At 39.8% G+C, this 25,055-nt stretch overlaps 1 protein-coding gene across 1 annotated transcript in view; it reads right to left on the bottom strand.

Annotated features, from left to right (window-relative positions):
* LOC124799149 overlaps positions 1-25,055 on the bottom strand; it is a 162,484-nt gene that overhangs the window by 72,204 nt on the left and 65,225 nt on the right. The window contains exon 3 of the mRNA XM_047262687.1: positions 6,028-6,279. Within this exon, the coding sequence (XP_047118643.1) occupies positions 6,028-6,279 (252 nt within the window). The remainder of the gene's footprint in view (positions 1-6,027; positions 6,280-25,055) is intronic.

Below are 25,055 nucleotides of genomic sequence, written 5' to 3'. Positions count from 1 at the left end.
GTGGCAGCAGCTGCCACCTGGCTCGTGCCATCCACATACACCATACTACCATCACTCGCCACCCAACAGACATAGTGTCACACCACAATGTTCTATGTCGATCTGCTATTGGATAAGGTACAGAGGAAAAGACACTTCCTGTGAATGGCTTTAGTTATAGATGCAAGTTTTCTGTGTGTTACTTTTTAAGTGACTTTGTTGGAGTTGAAATTTGAAGCTAAATTTATTGGTATACAGAAGCTCTAGTTTTGAGGGTGCTAAATGATTTGCTAGGAAATATTTGTTTATTAATCTTACTATTTTAAGTTATATTCTGATGAGCCAAAATAGAAAGAAATATTGTTTCTCAAAAGAACAATTAGCACTTTTACTATGTGGCTAGATAAGACTCTTCTTCCTACAATGGCTCAACTTTAACTATATGTTTGCGGGTTCTGTGATTACAAAGGAAATATGGAGGATGATTTATGCAAATATCTGAGTACATTTGTATTTTATGAAATTACATTTTTATGATTCTTGGGTAGGGCTTTCAATTAATGTCCAGCGACTTGTGACTAGCAAGACATGGTTGGCTAACACAGCGTATTTCAGCTGTTTGTGACATTTGCTTCCCCACTGATTTTGTGTCACTATCCCATCTGTCTTCTTTCATCTTTCCTATTAGTATCATTTGCAACCACTATGTGTAGTGTCTGCCCCTTCGACACCTTGCTCCACAGACGTGAGAGCCTCAAGGGCTTTGCAGCGCCCCCTGTGGCAAAACACTTGTGCCTGCAGCCTCCAAAATCATCAGCACACTGAAAGTTTAAAACCTTTATGCAAATTTGTTCTGTACAATTATGCATACTTATGCTAATTTATTATATCTTGAAACACTGATGCAGTCTATCCAGTCTTGACCAGCAAACAACACAGCAGTGGTAAAGTGGGTTTTTGTTTTAAGACCATATAAAGACACCATGGTTTTAGTCTTCCCATGTGATTGTACTCAAGTTGCGAGAGTGGCATTTTATAAGATGATCTGGCTCATGTATAATGCTGTTTTTCCAACTGAGGTTACAATGTTAGTTACTCTAGATCCATATGTAGGATTTAATTGTGTATTTTATTCAGGATTCATTCAAATTCATTTTCAGAGTTGTTCCCTTCCTCATTAGTTATGAGGGACTTAACCCAAGATAGGACAGAACTAGTTTGGGCTCATTTTCTGTGGCACAATTTTTTTCCTGCTGCTGAGAGGACAAGACCACAACAGACTGCTCTGCCGAACTTGATGTGTCATTTCCAGCTTATTTTCACCCTCCTGTGTCTAATTCTTATCCACCTTCTGTGTCACTGATGCTATTGTTTATTTCTACTTTGGCTGAAAAAGGATAGTGCAGGCTGAACTCTTCTGGCAATACCAGTTTTGCTCTCGCACCTTTACATCCATAATTTTGAGGCAATGAGCCTCCCTTGTTGCAGCATCCCTCTAGCAGTCCTCTCTTGTGGTTCTACCATTGGTAGTAAACGTCCATTTATTTTTCTTGAGCATAATTAGTAAACTGCTGATTGACCTACCAATGACTTTATGTTATAGTTCTTGTTCAGTACCAGTCCTGCTCTTAACTTTGGAAGTCTCACTAACATTAATTGTATCTGAGTCACACATCATTGTAAATAACATCTTAAAACTATCGGAAGGTACCACTCCTAACGTTAATCACACATGTGTACCCAAAAGTTGTAGTTATAGCTACATTTTGCTTTTGAGCTAGATGTGCTAGTTAAATAAACATTTTACGGGGGTTACATCTACAATCGGAAACTTCATCTTACATGGAGTGTTTCCGTCATTTTAAATAGGAATATTATCCTTATGTTTCTGCACTAAGTAAAAGCTTTTATACTCTTGTATTTTGGCATGACTGAATCAAGCAAGAGTTACGTATATTGAACAAACTTCTGAGACATTAGTTAAATCCCATAGTGAATAGAGATTTTTGGATTGTACCATGTTAGGTCTATATTCTGACAACTGGGATTTACTAAATTTTTGTGATTCTGAGCAGTAATTTGTATTTTAAGACTTTTTGCAGATGATGCAGTTATCTATAATGAAGTACTGTCTGAAAGAAGCTGCATAAATATGCAGTTAGATCTTGATTAGGGTTCACAGTGGTGCTGGCAACTTGCTTTAAGGGGGGTAGGACGTCAAACGGGCTGACTTGGAGCAGGAGAGGCACCACAGGACATTTTAATTTCCACTGTCTATACTTTTACAAATAAATTCATAAAACTTTGTCAGCATGACCAGGAAGGATTCAGAATTCACACTCATAGCAGTGGAAGTTCGAAATCATAACAAATGGTTTTTTTTATTATTATTATTTTATTTTATTTTTTTATTTTTTTTATTTTATTTTATTTTATTTTATTTTTTTTTTTTTTTACATGTGAAATTTCATCATTTTTTTTCACTTACTAATGGCTGCATTTGTTCCTATAGGTACACTTTTCTTCATAAGTAAGAGAGATTCTTCGATGAATTTTGCACAGCATACAAACCATACTTAAAGGTGTATGAAACTTGAGGATTTTCAAAATCTATTAAAAACTGTGGTAGAAATCAAGGTAATTAACTATAAAACTTGTGTTTTTTTCTAAACATGAAGTTTAAAATATAACAGCTCATTCGTTTTTGATAAATTAAATAAATTCTGGAGTTTCATACACCTGTAAGTATGGTATGTATTTATGCCGTGCAAAATTCATTGAAGAATCTCTCTAATTTATGAAGAAAAGTGTACCTATAGCAACAAATGCTGCCATTAGCAAGTGAAAAAGATGATGAAATTTGACACGTAAAAAAATTTATTTTGTTATGTTTTTGAACTTCCACTGCAATGAGTGTGAATCCTGAATCCTTCCTGGTGATGCTGACAAAGTTTTATGAATTTATTTGTTAAAGTATAGACACTGGTTATTAAAATGTCCTGTGATGCCTCTCCTGCTCCAAGTCGGCCCATTTGAAGTCCTACACCCCTTAAGTGTTCAGAAATGTAAAATTGTGCTCTTCACAAAATGAAAAAAAAAAATGTAGTACCATATAACTATAATACCAATGAGTCACTTTTGGAATCAGCCATCTCAGAAATACCTTTGTGTAACACTTTGTAGGGATGTGAAATGGAATGATCACACAGGCTCAGTCATGGGTAAAACAGGTAGTAGACTTCGGATTATTAGTAGAATATAGTAGAATATGGGGCAAGTGCCAGCAGTCTACAAAGCAGATTGCTTAGAAATCACTCATGAGACTGGTTCTAGAATATTGCTCAAGTGTGTGGGACCCATACCAAACAGGACTAACAGGGGTTATTGAGTATATACAGAGAAGGGCAGCATAAATGGTCACAGCTTTGTTCGATCTATGGGAGGGTGTCACAGAGATACTGAAGGAACTGTACTGAAAGACTCTTGAAGATAAAATTAAACTATCCTGAGAAAATCTGTAAACAAAGTTTCAAAAACCTGGATTTATATGATGACTCTAGGAATATGCTACAACCCCAGATGTATTAATCCTGGGGAGAAAGCCTAATAACTGGTACAATGGGACATACCCTCTACCATGCGCTTCTCAGTGATTTGCAGAGTATAGATGTAAATGCAGATGTAGAACGAGCCCTTCTTTACAACAATAAAAACAAACAAGTGTAACAAATTTCTCCCATAGAGTTACACCCCAACAAAGTTTGATCCCCCACTAATGTGAGCCTTACAGAAGGTAAAAGGATTGTACAAGGCCCCTAGCCAGTTTTGGGTATTAGGAGTAACTCATTGACACTTCATTGATATTTTTTTTTCATGCATGTAGCTGCAACCAAGTTACAAGCATAGGTTTCCAGCATGAGTTCTTAAAGTACCTACATGACAAACCAGCCTGTCCATCAAGATGGAAGCAGTTAATTCCACAAAACTTGATAACAGGGTACACTTTCAGCCCTCTGCTGGATCCACTAAAGTACTCAACACAAGTGGCTAGCCAACAGGGCCATGTGAGAAAGGCGTCACATGGTTCCTGCTGGGCATGTCCTGGGGAGGAGACTCAGTGGAATTGCTATCTCAGTTTATAGCTTTCAAACAGAACAGATGGCCTCAAGCCGTCTGCCTATATCAGTGCACTCGCTGACTGGCCACTGCCTAGTTCAAACAGTAATCACATTTCTCTCCCCTTCCTATTCTCGCATTTCACTAACACTGAGATTGGTGGGCACTCCTCCAGTCAAACCTGGATGAACCCTCAGGTACACCACACTGTCGGAACACGGTCAAAAGTTTATTTTATTCCTCTCTTTCATTTCAAAAACCACCGCCCTTCAAGTGCCCCCCCCCCCCCTCTCCCATCCTTGACACAGACTGGCTCCATACCATGTGCATCTTATACTGAAACAATCAGTTTAAAAGTGATTGCTGCGAGTTAACTACCAAACTAACCTAGAACTCAGGCTGTGTTATGGATCAGTCCGTCACCATAGCTTGTCCTCTTCAATTCACTTTCATTGGCTTCACTAACTCACAACCAAACAGTAACATTCCAACCTAACATACACCATGGGTTACAATAAATATTGGACCTTCACCAAATCCACTTATCCTCCATGCTAGTTTGCATGTTAACTGAAAGAGGCGCTACTTCAGTCTCTAGTTAATAATGTCAAGTTTCCTTCAGTCTGCACTTCAGACAAAGAAGCCGCCATTAATTAACAAACAAAACAATAAAAACTAAAAAAGAAAATCCATTCCAACCATTACTTGCAAAACTCAGTCTCCTTAAACCACAGCTTACCCATCAAAAACAATTCGTCTACTAACGATCATCCCTAACACCAAATACATTATTTTCCATAATGGCATTCAAAAATGACTGTTGAATTTCTTTGTCACATCCATGACAGGTACCAATAATTCCAAACCACAAAACAAAGCAATCACCACTATCTACCTATAATTGCAACCACTCACAAATAACAACACAACAAACAAGTTTCAAAACTTCGAAATTCCACACCAGAAAGCCGCATCATGTACAATCAAACACCCTCTTCAAATAACCCACAGACCGGTGATACCACATAACTTAACACTGTTATGTCATCAGTCAAATACTGTAGTCCAGTACCGTACATTCCAGTTGATGTATATGCTTTAGTAATGAGAAATTTGACTCTCTTTCACTTAGAAGGATTCCCTCATTTTCTAGCTGAAAAATGTTTTGAAGCAACTGAAGATGTTATCCATTAACACATAAATATTTGCAATTTTAAATTTTTTCCAGCAAACTGAATGTTCAAGCAAATACATTTCAGGCAAGCAGCCAAAATTTCTTTGAACATGAACATTTTACAAACCCTTCATTATTACACCCAGAGGATGAAATCCATTCACTGGAAAAACTGTGGATAAAGTGCAGTGTCCAAAAAGAGAACTATGTTTAAAAATAAGTGCACATTCATCTAACAAGTCTTTCATGCCAGATCAAGAACTTTTCATTCCCATTGTAAAAGTAACACAATACCATTGCTTAATGAACAAATTATTACAAACCATGGAAACAAAGCAATCAACATTGGAATATTGGGATTAGAAGATAATAAGACACCATGAAAAAGACTGTTAATTTTGGTACTAATCACTGTCATTGTTTTCTTTATTCAGTGCAGGACAAGAGAAACTAAACTATGCCTTGAAGCACAAAATGTTATTTCCTACGCTCATAAATTATTTTGCACTTTTAAAAAAAATATATAATTACAGCTTTAAAATGTCAGTCCCGAATTGAAAAGTTACTGAAAACGTACATATGAGAAGATTTAACAGTCTAGTATATTTTAAAACTATAATGCAAAATCTTTAGTAAGTATATAAATAATTTGTTCAGGGATCATATATTAAGAACAGGATTGGATGCATATGAAGATCTATCAAATTGAAGTGTTTCAATTTAGATAAAAAAAAACTTCATTTATCAATAGGTTTTACCTTTGCAACCTTATCCGAGCTCTTCTCAGGATTTTCACTAAGGTCACCATCGACTGCCAACCCAGATGGACACATGATTTTATCTCTAAGTTTATCAAGAGTTTGGTTGCCCAGAACAGCTATCTCATGGCTGCAAGTGATTGGCCTGATTTTCCGAGAGCCAGAAACGGATGAGAAAGGTTCATACACTCTAATGATTAACAGGATGTCATCGCCAGGATTAAGGTCTCTTCCTTGGCCTTTTTTGTCATCCTGAAACAATCAAAAGTTAAATCTCTAGCAGGTTTGGAGATGAATGGTACAGAAAATTAACTTCAACAATATATGAGCAGAAAGGAAATACCTCTTGTTTAGCACAATGTTTTAAGTTTGTCTTCACTGTTGTATTTACATTTTAGTACATTAACTTTGTGTGAAGATTGTGGCATTATATTCTAGAGTGGTCATCCTTCAAACAGAAAGTTCATCATTCCACAGAGGGCCAAAGAAGAGTACTCAGAAGACTTGCTGCTGAAGCTTCATCATTTTATAGATACTTACTCAAATACTTTGGGTCTCTGACATCAGCTTTATTTATACTATATAGATGCTCCTCATTATTTACCTTAAGGACTGGTTTGATGCAGGTTCAAGTAGTGTGACAAGGTATTGGAGCTGTGAACACAGTTGTACTTGAATCCAAATGGCATACTAGTAATTTAAATAGTTTATGTGAATTTAAATGATTTTATTTGTGTGATACAATGTTATATGAAAATATATTTCATAAATGCATTTTTCTTTTTTCATACTGAGAGGGCAAGCAATGTGATGTGCTAACGGTTAAATCTTTGCTGCTGTAGCTACAGATGTTGAGCCAACCATTGCCACTGCTTACACAGCAGCCAGCAATCGTAACAAGGTCCCAATGCTAACTGTTGTAAATTTCTTGTGAATAATTTATTATAACAACCAAAAAAAGAAAAAGAATTATCTATCTGTAGTGTAATATGTTCTGCTGTTAATGCTCGCTTCTACCTGAGGTTTAGTAGCATTCATATACACTGTTCTTACATGCTGCAATACACTTGTGTCTGTACCACCGACGAAAATAAAATACATTGTCTTGAAAAAGTTTTTTTCTACCCAATGCTGCTATTTTTGACAAGGAATAAAACTATTTTAGCATAATATGAAAATTAAGCTGACGTATTTCTGGCTAATGTGGATGACTAATGAAAAGAAGAGAGATAAAAGTAAATTTTTTTATGAGGCACTTTCAAAGAAGCATAATGAGTACCTTTGGACACGGAATGTAACGTATTCTTCAAGAATAAACATATCCCTCTCTGTACTACACACAACAAATTTAGGGGAATTTGCCCTGATTTAACTTTGGCAAAACAAATGTGCAACTAAGAGAAAATAATTATTTTACATTCCAAAGCTTGGGTTAATGTGTCTAGACTCAGGTGGAAAATATCATTCTGAGAACAGTCAAACTAACACGCAATAATATTCAGAACCCAGTGGCAACACCACATGTGATGACATATTACAGGACTTAGAGAAGAAGAAATGAATATTCAAGAAGCAAGAAAAGAGGGCTCATCAATTACAATGCCAGTGTATGTTAATGCATTATATTCATATCTAATGAAGTGGCCAATATATTTATTTGTATACAGAGATTATTTTATTCAATCAGTTTTGTAATTAGTACAAGTTCTTCTTTTGAGTGACAGCAATATCCACCATAAATGATCTGTAAATCATAGGAATGTTCATCACCACATTACGAATTTGAATATGAAATACGTGGTTAAAGCAAGGTGGAACACTCCACTTACTATAATACCACTCCTTTCCTAAGACCGGCATTTTAACTTTTCTACTCTCTGTCACATAAGTACTGCTTACCGTGCAAATATGAACTATCCTCTTCCAGCTGTATTTTCCTCAACTTCACTGTTCAGTAGAGAGAAACAATTATTCAGTATAGAGCAACAATGTAATTACTTAATTGCCTTACCAATGATCAGGGATCTGTAGACCACGCACCGACCTTACAAACTGCCTCCAGCACATCCTGTACTGTGCAGTATCAATTCATTTTCTTGTAAACCATACCTGTTGCAGATCTCCCCACAGTCCATTCTCCTATCTTGTTCGTATCTTCCCCAGGGACAATTACTTTGTGCTCTTCCTACCAACACGACTTTTGGAATAGCATTATCTGTCATCCACCCACATAGCCAGCCCCTTTGTCGTCACCTAACCTTTGCTTTTTGTACAATATTACGAAAGTTTGTCATGGTGTACTGCAATAACCAAACTGCTTTGCTTCAATTAAGCTGAAAAAATAGCATTTGAAAATTTTCAATACCACATTCCACTGTTCAATAACACTTCAATAGCTAAAAAGTACCGCAGATTTATATAGATGGTGTATGAATTCTTATTATCTTGAGATTTTAGATTGTTTTCCAATACAACAAAATATTTTCACGAAGTTATTGGTTGACCATACATAATGCTGTCACCTCACTGCATATTAATCTTCTTTTAGTTAAGTATATTGCCCTCACAGAGTGTAAATTTGTTGCAGATCCTTTAACCAAAAGACAAAAGATCATAAATCTTTCAAATAACTTCCTATTAAAGTTTAAGTTTAAAAACGCTCATTTGAGAAAAATGACAATGCGTCATTGCTCAGATCGACAATTCACAGATGATGTTTGACTGTAAGTCTCTGACTTACTTCCATATAAACCTTTCTTGAAGTTACGATTTGATAAATTTATTAAGATTACCCTGTATAAAGTAAATCCAATCACTCTTCCTGATTTTCCTTTTTCTAACCACCTTCAGAGAGAGTTCTAACACTGAATAAGTTATGATCCACATTCCAGAGAGGCTACTCTCCACCACTATTCTTAATATAGCTTTAAAACTCATATTGTGATACAAAACAAGCACCTTTCCTGTAGTTAGTATATTTTAAATAAACTGCTTGGAAGCTTGTTCACTTTTAACAAAATTTACAAAGACTGAACAATATTTTCCTTAATACTGGACTACACTCGTAAGGTATTGCACTCCTCAAGAGAAGTGTGGACTTTTTCATACATATTCAGGACACAACATGCTACGTAACAGTTAATACTTCTGGCTTACCTGATTATACTCAAGCAGGAAAATAAGGCAGTCCTTTTAATCAAAATCTGAAGCATTACAGTGTATTTCTTCATTTTTCAGTCTCCTCCATCCCGTTTCTTCCCTCCGACCCAAAAATCTTTCTCTCGAGCACCATCGGTTTTCCTCTATCACTCTTGCTAGTACTCTACTCAGCAACTCTCCACCGTATCACAGCACTGGAGCAATTACTGTATTATATGCCTTCATTTTTAACTTTTGTTGATATTACCTTATTTTTGTTTGGTTTTAGGCTGTTATATGATCTGTAAGCATTAACAATTCATTGGTTTACTTCTAGTTGGATGTTATTCTTCCAACTGAAGTAGATCTCAAGCATTTAAAGTTCTCAATTACCTTCAACTTAATCTCCCACTACTCACAGGCACATTGTGGTTCTACTTAGTTCCTTCACTTCTGTCTTTTCTGGGTTCATTCTCAAGCCCACTTTCCCTGCACTACAGCTCAGGACATGCACTATTTTTATCATTTCTTCTTTTGACTTTGATATAGCTGTCATATGATCCACATATGCTAGTGTCTATAGATTTATATTCCAATTGATGCAATTTTCTACTCTTTTCATCTGACGTACAACTTTTTCAGAGACATGGTTAAATAACACAGCTGACAATACTTCACCATGTCCGTACCTCTACTTCCTCCCTGATAACTTACTTTAACTTTCGTCTCTGTTGCAGATGATTTTACCAGATTGAATAATTTCTCAGATGCTTCAAACTCCATAAGGGTACTGTAAAGGCTCAATCTACGCCTTCGAAAACTCTATGAAAGTGGAAAATTTTGGTTTGTTAAATTCCCAAAACTTTTCCTATACCTTTCTCATAGTAAGTACAGGGCTATTACAAATGATTGAAGCGATTTCATAAATTCACTGTAGCTCCATTCATTGACATACGGTCACGACACACTACAGATACGTAGAAAAACTCATAAAGTTTTGTTCGGCTGAAGCCGCACTTCAGGTTTCTGCTGCCAAAGCGCTCGAGAGTGCAGTGAGACAAAATGGCGACAGGAGCCGAGAAAGCGTATGTCGTGCTTGAAATGCACTCACATCGGTCAGTCGTAACAGTGCAACGACACTTCGGGACGAAGTTCAACAGAGATCCACCAACTGCTAACTCCATTCAGCATTGGTATGTGCAGTTTAAAGCTTCTGGATGCCTCTGTAAGGGGAAATCGATGGGTCGGCCTGCAGTGAGCGAAGAAACGGTTGAATGCGTGCGGGCAAGTTTCATGCGTAGCCCGCGGAAGCCGACGAATAAAGCGAGCAGGGAGCTAAACGTACCACAGCCAACGGTTTGGAAAATCTTACGGAAAAGGCTAAAGGAGACGTCTTACCGTTAACAATTGCTACAAGCCCTGACACCCGATAACAAAGTCAAACGCTTTGAATTTTCGGCGCGGTTGCAACAGCTCGTGGAACAGGATGCATTCAGTGCGAAACTTGTTTTCGGTGATGAAGCAACATTTTTTCTTAATGGTGAAATGAACAGACACAATGTGCGAATCTGGGCGGTAGAGAATCCTCACGCATTCGTGCAGCAAATTCGCAATTCACCAAAAGTTAACGTGTCTTGTGCAATCTCACGGTTTAAAGTTTACAGCCCCTTTTTCTTCTGCGAAAAAAACGTTACAGGACACGTGTATCTGGACATGCTGGAAAATTGGCTCATGCCACAACTGGAGACCGACAGCGCCGACTTCATCTTTCAACAGGATGGTGCTCCACCACACTTCCATCATGATGTTCGGCATTGCTTAAACAGGAGATTGGAAAACCGATGGATCGGTCGTGGTGGAGATCATGATCGGCAATTCGTGTCATGGCCTCCACGCTCTCCTGACTTAACCGCATGCGATTTCTTTCTGTGGGGTTATGTGAAAGATTCAGTGTTTAAATCTCCTCTACCAAGAAACGTGCCAGAACTGCGAGCTCGCATCAACGATGCTTTCGAACTCATTGATGGGGACATGCTGCGCAGTGTGTGGGAGGAACTTGATTATCGGCTTGATGTCTGCCGAATCACTAAAGGGGCACATATCGAACATTTATGAATGCCTAAACTTTTTGAGTTTTTGTATGTGTGTGCAATGCATTGTGAAAATATCTCAAATAATAAAGTTATTGTAGAGCTGTGAAATCGCTTCAGTCATTTGTAATAACCCTGTATATGGTCAATTGTATATTTTCATGACTTGCTTGATAACTGATAACTATGTCCTTCACATATGCCTTAAGTTTTTCCAGTATTATCAAGACAAGGCCTTGTAGCTCATATTCAGCAATGAGATGCTTCTATAGTTATTAAGGCCACTCCAATTTTCTTTCTATGAACTTTTACAATGATAGATAGCTTCCACTCTGCTGATCATCTGTTTTCCATATGATTCTGATTAACCTGATCAACTCTTTAACGAGATCTCCATCTTCCTCTTTTATCGCCTCTGATATAGTTTGATCTTCTCCTGGTGCCCTTCTCTTCTTCAGACTATTTATTGCCTTTCTCACATCCTCTTCTATAAAATCAGCTACTCCACAGTTCTTTTCCTGTTCTGCTTGCTGAAACAACTCTTCTGGATCTTACAAACAGACTATCAATATGTTCCTCCAATCTTTCTAGGATCATTTCTTTGTCAACTATCATCTGAGAGACTAATCACTTTCTCCACTTCTCACTTGCTTGATATTTTGGAATATTTGTCTACCGCTGTTTCTTTGACCTGCCTCCTCAATTTCTATCCATGTGTTAGTTTGATACTTTTCCATTTTCTGCCCTCCTCAATATTCTATTTGGTCACTGTTTCACTTTCATGTATTCTTCATGATTGTTTTCATAGTTTATGTTGTTTATCCATCATTCTCTTGCTTTTCTTCTTGCTCTTACTGCTTTCTCACTTGTTTGATGAAATCAATTTCTTTTCTTTTTTCTTTTCACGTATCACCTCCTTTGTTGCATATGTAGCCCCTTCCTTTATTCTGGTCCACATTATATCAACAGTCACCGCTTCACCATTCAGCTCCTTTGGTAAACTTATTCTTCACAGCCACATGCTATCTTCAAGTTATTTCAGTCTGATATAGTTTATCTACACCAGATGTGTTGCTGATGCTCATTTGTTTCATCCAGTATTACACATCCCAACAAGTAAAAAGTAATCTGTGTTTCCATCTGCTCCTCTGTATGACCTTACATCTTCTATGCTCTTTTTATGGTTAATGTCTAATAACAGGTGGTCAGTTTGGTTTGTAGTTTTCCCAACTAGTGATTTCCAAGAACCTTTATGAATCTTCTTTTGGAGAAATATATCAATGAAAACGATTTTGGAAAATATAATCTATCTGGAAAGATAAAAAAATCTGCTCATCAAGTGGAAGTTCCTTTCAGAGCCAGTGGCTCCATCTTCTGGCAGAAGGGTTCAAGGGGAAAGAAGAAGAACAAAGGAAAAGGACCAGTGAGGTTTAGGAAAAGAGGAGAGTTATGAAAATGTTGCCCAGAAAAGGAAAGAATGATTGTTGGGAACTGCACCACATGAGATTTGAAAACTGAGAGCTTAAATGTGGAAGATAAGAGTAATAAGCAAAACAGAGAATACTGACAAATAATCATGCAAGAGTTAGTAAGAGGGGAAAGCTAAGTGCATTGTAAGTGATAGACATATGTGGTGTGTTTGTGTGTGTGTGTGTGTGGGGGGGGGGGGGGGGGGGGGGAATACAAAAAAACTATACAGGGGAAAGAAAGAAATAGTTACTGAAAAGAAATGCTGAGACAGAGGATTAATGTAAATTATAGCTAGATGGGTGCCAAGTATTAAGAGCATGTAACGCCAGTGCCCAAGCATGCAGTCATGAGAAACTGGAGTCAGGGGGAAGAATCCAGAAAGCACATGTAGTGAAACAGGTGCCGAGGTCATGACTGTCATGTTACAGGATATTGTGTGCCGCTAGTATACACCCTTTGTCTATGACCCTTCATCCTAACTGATAACTTAGTGGTAGTCATACCAATGTAGAAAGCCAACCAGAGTTTACATAATAGCTGGTACACCACATGTTGTTTCATAGGCGGCTCTTCCTTTGATGGTATATAGTGTACCAGTTACAGGGCTGGTATAGGTGGTGGTATGAGGGTGCGTAGGGCAAGTCTTACAGAGTTGACGTTCACAGTGGTAGGAGTCTTAGGATACAGAAATGGGTGCAAAAGGAGCATAGGATCTGATCAGGATGAACTGTGTTTTATTCATCTCATGACATACATTTGCAATCCATTTGGTTTGCCTACAGGAAACATGTCAAAAATTTATACTACAGTTACAATGATATTTACATGATTAAATAATAGCACTACAATAAATAATAACACTATAAGGATATTTCTTGGAATATGTAACACATTGTATCCAGCTCAAATTTCCAGTTACGGCCACATGCCCTGGTCAGTGCCGATCTACTCTCTGGCTCAGCTCTCCTCGTCATCTGATCAGATAAACTATCTCCTCACATCCGCTTTGCTCTGGCTCCAGCTCAAAAGTCTCCTGAACCTGTCAAGCAAAGATTGACAACTGCTGACAAGCTACACGATGCATCACTGCTCTGTTTCGCCAGCCACTGCCTACCTGACAAGTCTCAGGTTCAGGCTCATTGCTCTGTGTCTGGACGCAGCCAGGGCCATACTGTGCCGACCGTTCCACTGACTCCGGGAAGAAGTAAACAAGCAACTGGGACGCCACCAGCTCCGCCCATGGTCACACCCCCTCCTGCAACCGAACCTGCTGTGGCCACCGAACTTCGGCCACCACCACTAGCAACATTCCGCAGGGAATGCAACTGCACTACCAGTACTGTTACTTCCACACACGGTTTGGTGAGGTGGCCCGGAACTGCAGACCACCCTGCTACTTCCCAAATGCCAATCGCAAGTAGGTGCCGCCTCCTGCGCACAACATGACAGACACCTCCCAGTGCTCCATTCTGTCCAGGAATGACCGGATAATTGCGGACAACTTTACATTAAAGACATTTAGTTAGGGTACCTTTTCCTAGTGGACACAGGCGCCGATCTTTCGCTGCTGCCTACGTCCTTAGTGTCGTCAAACATCTGTCCTCATCATACTCCACTGCAAGCCATGAATTCAACTAAACTACAATGCTCGGATTCAACTTCCCACATCGTCTCACTCTCCACAAACTGCAAACTCGAGTGGACTTTTTTAGTGTGTGAAATTGACGAACCCATACTAGGCATTGACTTCTTGCAACACCACAAACTTTCACTGGACCCAGTGCTAAACACCGTGTTTCATCATCCGTCCAAGACTCATTTCCCATGTGCTCCGTCGAGCAACCCCCCCCCCCCCCCCTCCCCTCCCCACTGTGACACATCGGCCAGGCTCATCTCATCCGTACATGCTTGTCTCTGTCTACGATGTTACAAGAAACCACACGCAAGTGCCTTGTTGAGCTTGAACACGTCGCTCACCTACGCAACCCAGACCTCGCAACGCTTCATCAACGAAGTGCTATTCAACCTAAAATTCTGCTTTGCATATCTTGATGACATTCTTGTGTTCAGCTCCTCCATCATGGACAACATTCGACATGTGCAAACTGTTATTGCCCCCTAAGAAAGTACAAACAATACTAAACCTACTCAGACCTTCGGCACTCAAAGAGCTCCAGTGCTTTCTGGGGCCAGTTAATTATTATCGCCGACATCTACCTCGGGTTGCGGAAATTCAGGCTCCATTGATGGACGCCTTAGCAGCACCAACACTTCTGGGTCTCGGCCCGTTCCATGGACCCCTGCTATGACACTCTCTCACCGCCCTCAAAAATCTCCTTGCCAAGGCCTGCCCCATCGCGCATCCTCATCCCAATGCGTAACTTTTCATCACCACAGACGCGTGCGATACTGCCATTGGCGCTGTCCTTAGCCAGACAATCGACAGCCGAACTTCACCTCTGCAGTTCTTCTCGCACAAGCTCACCAATGCACAACGGAAATATTCCACATTTGACAGGGAGTCGCTCGCGGTCTACGAAGCAATGAAGCATTTTAAGACTGACATTGAGGGACATCCTTTCTATGTTCTAACGAACCACAAAACCCTGGCTGTGGCCATTACAAACCCACCAGCTAACCCACCTCCTCGCCGCTTCAGATACATGGACTTCATATCTCAGTTCACCACCGATGTCAGACACATAAGGGTGCTGACAATATAGTTGCTGATTCCCTTTCACGAGACAACGCCGTTCATTCGCTGTTAGACCTCTCTGAACTGCCTAACCTCCAACCTGCCGACGAGGAAATACAAAACCTGATTTCAGACTCTACTTCTTCAATACACTTCATCCGCACCACCTTCCCTGGCATTTCTGGTGAGATCTGGTGCGACGACAGTATGGGCTTGTTACGCCCCCTCATCCCAGCCACACTCCATCGAGGTGTCTTCAACGCATTGCATAATTTAACCCACCCCGGTGTTCATGCCTCCGCCCCCCTCGTAGCGGAGCGCTTTGTGTGAAGAAATGTCAACAAGGACTGCCAGTAATGGGCACGCTCCTGTGTCGCATGCCAACGTTGCAAAGTACACAAGCACACTTGTGTGCTGACAATATAGTTGCTGATTCCCTTTCACTAGACAACGCCGTTAATTCGCTGTTAGACCTCTCTGAACTGCCTAACCTCCAACCTGCCGACGAGGAAACACAAAACCTGATTTCAGACTCTACTTCTTCAATACACTTCATCCGCACCACCTTCCCTGGCATTTCTGGTGAGAACTTGTGCGACGACAGTATGGGCTTGTTACGTCCCCTCATCCCAGCCACACTCCGTCGAGGTGTCTTCAACGCATTGCATAATTTAACCCACCCCGGTGTTCATGCCTCCACCCCCCTCGTAGCGGAGCGCTTTGTGTGAAGAAATGTCAACAAGGACTGCCAGTAATGGGCACGCTCCTGTGTCGCATGCCAACGTTGCAAAGTACACAAGCACACTTCAGCCCCCCCTCAGTGCCTTTTCGATCCCTCCTGGGCGTTTCCAGCATATTCACATTGACATTGTCGGCCCTCTCTCCCCCTCTAACGGCTTTCGTTATGTTCTCTCGTCTATTGACCGAACAACTTGTTGGGTCGAAGCTGTCCCCCTCCCCAATATCATGGCAGAAACTGTTGCTGAAGCTTTTGTCGAGTCATGGGTATCGCGTTTCGGATGTCCAACTATCATCACGACTGACCAGGGCAGACAATTTGAGTCCAGCCCTGTTCAACGGGATTTGTAACATTTGCGGCATCTGGCGGATCCGTACCACAGCAGATCACCCCCAAAGTAATGGGCTAGTCGAGCACTGGCACTGCAACTCTCTATGGATGGAGGCCCTTCCCCTTGTGCTAACCGGCATTCGTATGATCCATAAGGAAGACCTCAAAGGCACAATAGCTGAGTTCGTATACAGCCAGAACATTGCTCTCCCTGGTGAACTTGTGAGCCCTTCCGCTTCTCACCCTCAGTCTGACTTACCTTCCTTCGTTGACCTCGTCAGACAACACTCCATCAACCTCCATATCCCTCCGCCCGCCAGCCATTCCCGCCCTAAGGTTCACGTCCCGAAATCTCTGGACAGTTGCGAGTATGTCATGCTCTGAGATGACACTGTCTGTGCTCCCCTCCAACCTCCATACACCAGCTTGTACCAAGTTCTCCGGCACTCAGCTAACACCTATGACATCCAGATGAAAGATTCAGCTGTTACAGTCTCTCTCAACAGACTTAAGCTTGCTCATGTCGAGCCTTCTAACCCGCTTCAGGCCATGACTACACCACTCACTGTCGTGGCTCACGACGCTCCGAACACTCCCTCCACGTCGGACTTACACACTCGATCGAGTGACTTCCAGCTCCAATCGTCGAGCTCTCTTCCGACCTAGCCCTCTACTCCGGTCTCTCGCACTCCGTCAAGTGACCACATACTCCCCACATCGAGCTTACCTATGATCACGTCCTCGCTGCCGGGCCCTTTGACCTCACCACTGTCGCCTGCCTCACCCTGTCAAGGTTTCTCACGCCCCCCCCCTCCCCCCCCCCTCCCCTTGTCTTGAACGTGCCCTCACTCGAGGTGTTTGTGCCTGTCCCCCTGGACATAATCCATGGCATCTGAATAATACTGCATGATTATACACAGTTAGTCGTGTGTTTCTCTTCATCCAGTGCTCTTGACACAACCTCCACCATTTCCTGTCACCTGGTGAAATGTGTTCCCCTCCCTCACGATGTCGACGTGCACATGCTTCGTGTGTTCGCCACGCCCACCAGAGACTTCGTCATCGTCGCTCTGTTCCACCAGCAAACCGCCGGCCGACCTGTCGCCGCACGACCAGCACGCCTAGTACAAAACCTGTCTCGCTTCAACAACTTCCAGGTTCGGTGGCCGAACCTTCCTTCACGACATCTACCCACACAGCTCCCCGATGATGCTGTCGAGCTGACCGTGGTCTGGCTCCCACGGACCACCCCTGCCAACGCCTACTCCGTACTGATGGGGGTGCTCCCAGGGGGGGGATGGGGGGGGGGGGGGGGGGGGGGGGGCTATGAGGCGCCGATGAAATCGACACCAACATTGATATGCATTCATCTTTGGACTCTAAGCATTATCTCTTTGGCTGTTCCACCATGATCCTTGTATGTGTTAAGGTTAACAAATTAACTATTGCTAAATGGGTGTGATTTTTGGTGCAACCAACCCGGTAATCCTCCTCACATTTTAACCATCCTTCTACATACGAGAGAGTTTAACAAAATCATGTACAAAGAAAAGTAAATGATGTTTTTTGTTCATTTGTCTGCACCTTACCGCGCATTCATAATTAATGTCTTTGCCAACGCTTATTTTATTAAATTTTGACATTACCATATCCAGGGGGGAGAGGTTTCACCATGTAACTACACAACTGCCCCCACACTGTACTTTGGTATGGTATGGAGACATAGTGTTTTTGCATGTACATATTTACATTTACATTTGCTGATAGGGGCTCGATGCCCTTTATTTGTCAGCTTCTCTTTTATTTAATGGAATGTATATGCCAGCTTATCCTATGTAAAAGTTCTACAAGAAATTGAAAGATTATATAAATAATATGATAGTTCATTGCATATTTGAATTTAGTGCACAGTTCAGTTTGCTTCAGCCTCACTGCCTGGTTTCGCACTTGTGCACAAGTAGGTTTGGTGGCTAAGCACTAGCCGCTAACGGTCAATATGCTAGTTGGTACCATTGCATGTGCGTGCACTCGCTTTCTTGGTGCTGATTTCACATTGAGTGTCACACTTTCACCAGGATATTACATATTAAAGAATTGCTGTGGCATTTGTCTTCATTCTGGGTGCAGGGTGTGTGTGATTATTGTTCAAAATCTGATGCTGTGGCAGATGATCTCCATTTTTATGGCCCGGGCATCATTATTACACATCATACTCGCATTTTCAGTGGAGAGAGCCCTGGCCTACAGCATCCATCAACAAGGTAAGTACTGGCTCGAACAACTATAGTTCACTTATTAATGTATCAAGCGTTGTGAGCCACAAATACTCAGAAATAATTTTGTTGCGCACATATGTTAATGTCACCACACTTGATCGTGCACTTGTTGAAAAACACATATAACCGTCCAAAACATTGTATAAATTGCTTGTCTTTAAAGTTCATGTCTTCACATGGAGTTTGGTTTCCAATGAAAATTCATACAAGTATTGAGTTACAAGAATATACATAACATGATAGCTGACATTCCATCCATTGTTTATATCATAAACATAAATCCTTACGTTTTAAAACGTGATAAATATTTCATTAACTGGGTTCTCTTATTACAGTTGTTTGTTAGTTTTAACTTATCTCCATTCACATCACATATACAAATTAACTACATAAACATTATTATGATACAATACAAGCATATGATAAATTTATACTTCATTTTATAGACAAGGCTTTTATCACTTATGGGAGCTCATTTCTTCCTTAAGTAGAGGAGGGAGAAAAACATTCAAAATGGGACCTAAACATTACGCACTGCTGGCCTAACTACGCTTGGTGCTGCCTCCTTTGTTTGGTAAGGAAATACTCATCTACTGGTACAAGGATTTATGAGGAAATGTTACTCGTACCAAGGAACTTTTATATCATGAAAATGATGTTTACTGACTAATCATTCACGTACTATCATTATTTATGCTTTCATGTGACACGATAAAAATTAATTGGCTTTTGTAAAATCACATGCTTAAACGTTTATGTGTACTGTGAACAGGTACTGGTAAATGTCATGGAGACATACTGCAACAATGCATATTTTCATTTTTCATTTACCTTATGACCTTTGTATAAATATCCTTATAACTAAATTGTTTACTCGAGGTGTGGCCTGTTTCTTCATTTGGTACCTGCAATCCTTGACGTAATTCTCTTCTTCTGCGCCGCAATGATGCACTGGTCACCGAACGGAAAAAAAACTTAAAAACTCACTTAAAACTAGATGCGTTACATAGCTCAGTGGCCACTGATACATTTGGTCATTACATCCTTCCACAGATATTTCCATATTTAGTTTAAAATTAATAGACATTCGTTTATCTCTTACCTTTTATGATCATTTACCCTGTAAAGAGAATCTGACATTTCCTGCGGTATCTTATGACTCCTTAGCTTACACATCTCTTATATTTCTTCATAATGCTTCCCTTTGCTTGTAAATATGTTGTATATAGCTCAATATTTAATTAAATCTCTGTGTACATATATCAATAGGTACTTGTGCATATCACATTTCTATTTGGTTGCACCTTCTCCCAGTGTGTCGCACATGTGAACAGGTCAATGCCTCCTCTCCTACTATTGATGTCAGCGCAAATTGTTGAGCACGCACAGCTGAGCCATAAGCTAATTTTGTTTACAATTTCACTTCATGTGAAATGGTGTATTACTTCACACTCTGTTAATTTTATGCTTACATGTACATATCAAAAGAATTACTTATACCTATATGCATTACACTATCTTAAAATACACTCCAGAAAAAAAATTACACTTAGTTATGTACACTAGCTACAATTATCTTATGATAGAAAGAAAAAATGCTATCTACCTCGTCTCTCTGTTTTCTCAGAGACTAATCTGTACGTCCCAGCGTATGGTATTTAGGAAATTATATATAGTCCTGAATAGAGTAATTGCCACTTCTTATTCAGTTTACCAAATTTTGTCAATTTAGGATCCATCCGTAAACAGGACTCTCGCCCTTCAAAAAATTGAGCATCACATTTCAATTTCTTCAGGGTGTATACGAGGTCAAGGAGAAAAAATTCCTCGATTTCTCCTGGATTTCCCAGTTAAAAATAGACTTTCTCCCAGATGAAAACATACTTTTTCCCTGTTAATTGGCAGTATATTTTCTCTTCGAACTGTGTAAGTCCTTTGAATGATTATGGTTTTATACACGGGAGTAGAATTTCCCAGCACTTTATAAAACTAAACACAGGGAAAAAAACACGTTTTGGAAAGATCTTTGATGTGCAGCAACATATACACTGCATATTCTCGTATTACGAAAGTATAAATTCGAATTCCACCAAACACCGCATGTTACTTTCTGAAGCATTAAAATAGAGATTGGGATGCGCTTTTGTAAGCCAGTCATAGCTCATGTCACGTAATCTTGCCAGCCAATGACAGCGGGTATTCAGAGCTTAGGACACGTGATGTAGTCGGCCAATAGCAACATCACTGTTACGTAGTGCGAACGCACAAACCGAAAAAGTTAATGGTTTAAATTAATATACATAGTGTTGCTACACGAAACGCAAAGGTTTCACATATAATATTGGTCTGTAAGATTAATACGCTGCAAGAGAAGCTAAGCTTTCACATACAATGTTGGTCTTTTATGCGCGTATTACAATTTAAGATATATCACACAAATGTGATCGTCAAATTTTTAATAATGACTTAAATGTCTTAGCTTCTGGGCTCGAAATTCATCTGAATGGCTCATCATCAAAGAGCTGATTTTTAAATGAGAGTCAAATGCTCTGTGATTTAAGAAATTCATCGTACATTATCGCACACAGCTCTGTTGTAACAGTCAGAATGGTACTTTGATGGTACAGCTTTTCAAACCACCATTCGGAATATTTTCCCGTGACCTTTTAGAAATAGGTCCATTTCCACAGTTGCCAGAGAGTGCCAGATGACACGTGACACCGCACTTGCGCAGCTATGATGTCGCAGGGAGCCCGTATGTTCGTACGTGTAAAACATTAAAAGATCATACATTATGTTATAGAAGGAACAAAACATCAGAGGATACTCCAAGAGCATCGGAATTTCGAGACCCATACTAAAATGTCCACATTTAAAGTGCACATTTGTATGTCCATATTCCCAGTTAAGTAGGCCATGACCTGATATTAAGTTTTTCAATGTGGTTTTCGGGATGTAAATTTTCTTGGAATACCAGTATGTTTGGTTCTTTATTATGGCATAATGCCATAATTGCTATAAGTTGAAAACATGCACTTGAAATGCAGTGAACAGTGTGTGGAATTAAAAAGAAAATTTCTTTAGCAAACCGACAAAAATAACTTCATTGTTCTGCAAGGCAATTAACGCTTTACTTTCAGAAAGGTGGAAATCAGAAATCTGTTTTGTTTTCATTTGATGTGAGAGCATTAAACGAAGAGGAAACAGTGAGACAGAACATCAAAAATTTTGAAAAAATCGAATATTCAAAAATATGTTCATATTGTAGCGCACATCTTTCTTGAGAGCCTGATGCATAAAACATGTGTTCGAGGAAATGTAAGACATGTTATTTGGTTGTAAGTGTGCCAAAGGGCATTGCCTCGCCTCTTCACACAGCATTCTTCTATCGTACGTCAGTGTGCTTTGCTCTGTGGAATTTTATATTTTGTAATGGATGCCATCAAACCATATTCAGGACAGTGGAAATTAAAATGTCCTGTGGTGCCTCTCCTGCTTACAATTGGCCAGTTTGAAATCTTGTCCCTCTTCAGAAAATTTGGACTATTTATTCCCCATCAGCTAACAACTTGTTGCCCTGTGTGACATAAAATTAAATATAGGATACATAAACCCAGTAAAGACACGAGACAAGCAAGACAATACACATTTCTTCAATCCTTAAGCTCCTAGAATTTTTTTCTCTTTAATCTTGCTACAGCTTTACATGGCGCGCTTTCCTTTCTGCAAAAGAATCTATTACCTCACCAAAGTACGTGAAATATTTTGCTACATGAAAAAAAAGTCGAAATGTCGTTGTCTAATACTGAAAAAGCTGTTAATGCAAATAGGACCCAAGACTGGTGTGGTTTCCCGATCTGATTACGTCTATTTTGTCACTCTCTACTAGATAAAATGAAATAGGCCTTTCTAATACTGCAACAATTGTAATACACACCAAATAAACGAGACTGTTTTGGCACAAATGGTCTTTTTTGTAACGACAGAATATAATTCACAAAGTACCAATATCAAGTGCCTATTAGGCCTACTACAAGCAAAACACTTTATGTTAGAAAATAGTTTCACTTTTCATTTATACGCACCAGCTTCTCAAGCATGAGATCGAAAAGTAGTAGTACGAAATTTTTATATAAATTTGGAATCACCTTATTCTTCCATAATTTGCATGATGTCCCCGTTTCTTCTCTTTCCTCATTCTAACAAACGGTCTTGTTAGCACTAGTTCTGTAACTGTTCCTGCCAAAGTCAAAGCTTATTCGCAGGTTAACTCCACTAACTTCTGCCAGAATCACCGGTTTAGTTATCCCACGGTTATTCTCCGGTTAGGTGTCACTACATGTTCGTACAACGCGTATTCCGCGCTTCTTCCAGAATAGAATTTAGAGCAGCTGCTAGCCGGGGACTGTACAACTGGCCCTTACTAATATAGCAATCTGCCCAAAAATTTTCTGTCAAAATTTCATTTTCTTACATACACCGAGAAGGTAATATGTAATCTTTCTTACCCGTTATTCATTTATTTACACTCCTGTAGTCTGAATCTATGGATTTAGCTAGTAATTATAACAAGGTTCATCATTCGCAAACCCAATCAACCACACAATCAGACAACAGTTGTCATTCATCTGTTCGGCCTTACTCCGCTCAGTTCGTATAGCCCCTTTTGTGTGTAGGAAACTTTGTTTCTACATGCGATGAGGATTCCTCTGACAGAGACATCATGTACACTATGCACACATTCACAAATCAACTTATGGTTGATTCAGAAATCAACTTAGAAAGTGTTCAAAAATGTTCAAAAACTGACAGGGATGCGTTTCAAAGTCATATGAATAATCGATAGACTAACGTGTGCTGGATGTTAGTCACTTTGTGAAACAAGGTTTTTACCCTCAATATTATGAATTTGCCCCCCACCCCCCTCCTAGCACTGGGCCTGCTGCACATGCAAGAATCTAGCAGCTTGGGCGCTCCAGTAAAATTTTTCCCAGTAGCATCTAGCTGCTTGCTGTGACTGCTTATTACACAGCCAACAGCCACATTTCTGTAGCCAGAAGCGGGAGAAGGCACTACTCAACTGCGCATGTGCATGATCCTGCTCATAACTGCTAAAATGAATGTCATGTTCATCGAAGGCAATGTGTTGTTACGGAATATTGCAGTCTTCCTAAAGGCTTTGACACTTTTTGCTGTTGGCAGACGCTTTTATGAGCACTGTGTTTTGTTGCTGTATATGACGCATTTCCTTTGCAATTTAAGTTTTATCTTCGTTTTTTCTCTTGTTCATGATTTATTGTTGCAGTATTATTCTGAAATAGTGGTAAACAATAATATCCTTTGTTAGAGTATCGGTTCTTGCCAGTCAAAATTACAGAAATTTTACTGAAAACAAAAACAATGAAAACTTCCCGGAATTCTAAAAAACTCCCGGGTTTTTCCCAGTTTTCTCCCGGATGAAAAAATTCCCAGGTTTCTCGCGGATCTCCCGGTTGACCCGGGTCGCATACACCCTGTTCTTATTATAAATTTTCTTTCTATACTTGACCCTGTTTTCTAGTGTGATCATGGCTTGTCTGTCTTGTAGTGTCATTTCTGTAGTGGGTACTTTTGGTATAGGCGACTCCCACTCATTCGTTTTGTCTGGAACATCAATTCATCAGGTGTGAAACCTGTTGAAGAATGTGGAAAGTTATTGACAACTTGCATGAAAGGAGAGTCTATTCCACCCATCGGGTGTGTTTGTGAGGGGTGTATGTCATAATAAACCAGTTAAATTCTTTACAGACTCGTTCTGAGTGAAAAAGCTTATTAATACATGTTTTATGCCCTGTGAGGTCATAAATTGCTTCCACTTTTGCCCAACAAAATATGAAGCATTTGTTTCACCAATTCTTCACATATAGTCTCCCTCAATGCTTTCTCTGATATTTGTGGCTGTTGCATTTTTAACAGCATACATTTTGGTATGTTTTGAGAAAATATCATGTAGTACCACTACGTCTCTTAATCCTCCTTTGCTTCTTCTATTAATACCTTCAGGAATAATACACACACAGCACTGATCAGATTTTTGATGTTTCCTATGAAACAAAACGTCCTTGGACTTCTGATACCATTTACTTATCTTTCCATTTTCATCTTGCATAAGGTTTTGCATGACTTTACTCCATCTGAAATCTTGCTGTTGTATAATTTTAATTTGCTTACACAATTTATGGTAATCAGACTTTTGTGTTGTGCCTTGCATTAATAATGTTTTGACTTCTGTATCTTGCTCTGTTAATTCA

The sequence above is a fragment of the Schistocerca piceifrons genome, chromosome 5 (genome assembly GCF_021461385.2).
Source record: "Schistocerca piceifrons isolate TAMUIC-IGC-003096 chromosome 5, iqSchPice1.1, whole genome shotgun sequence".
Lineage (NCBI taxonomy): Eukaryota > Metazoa > Arthropoda > Insecta > Orthoptera > Acrididae > Schistocerca > Schistocerca piceifrons.
The sequence above is the reverse complement of the archived record's forward strand: the minus strand, read 5'-3'. Positions and strand labels throughout refer to the sequence as shown.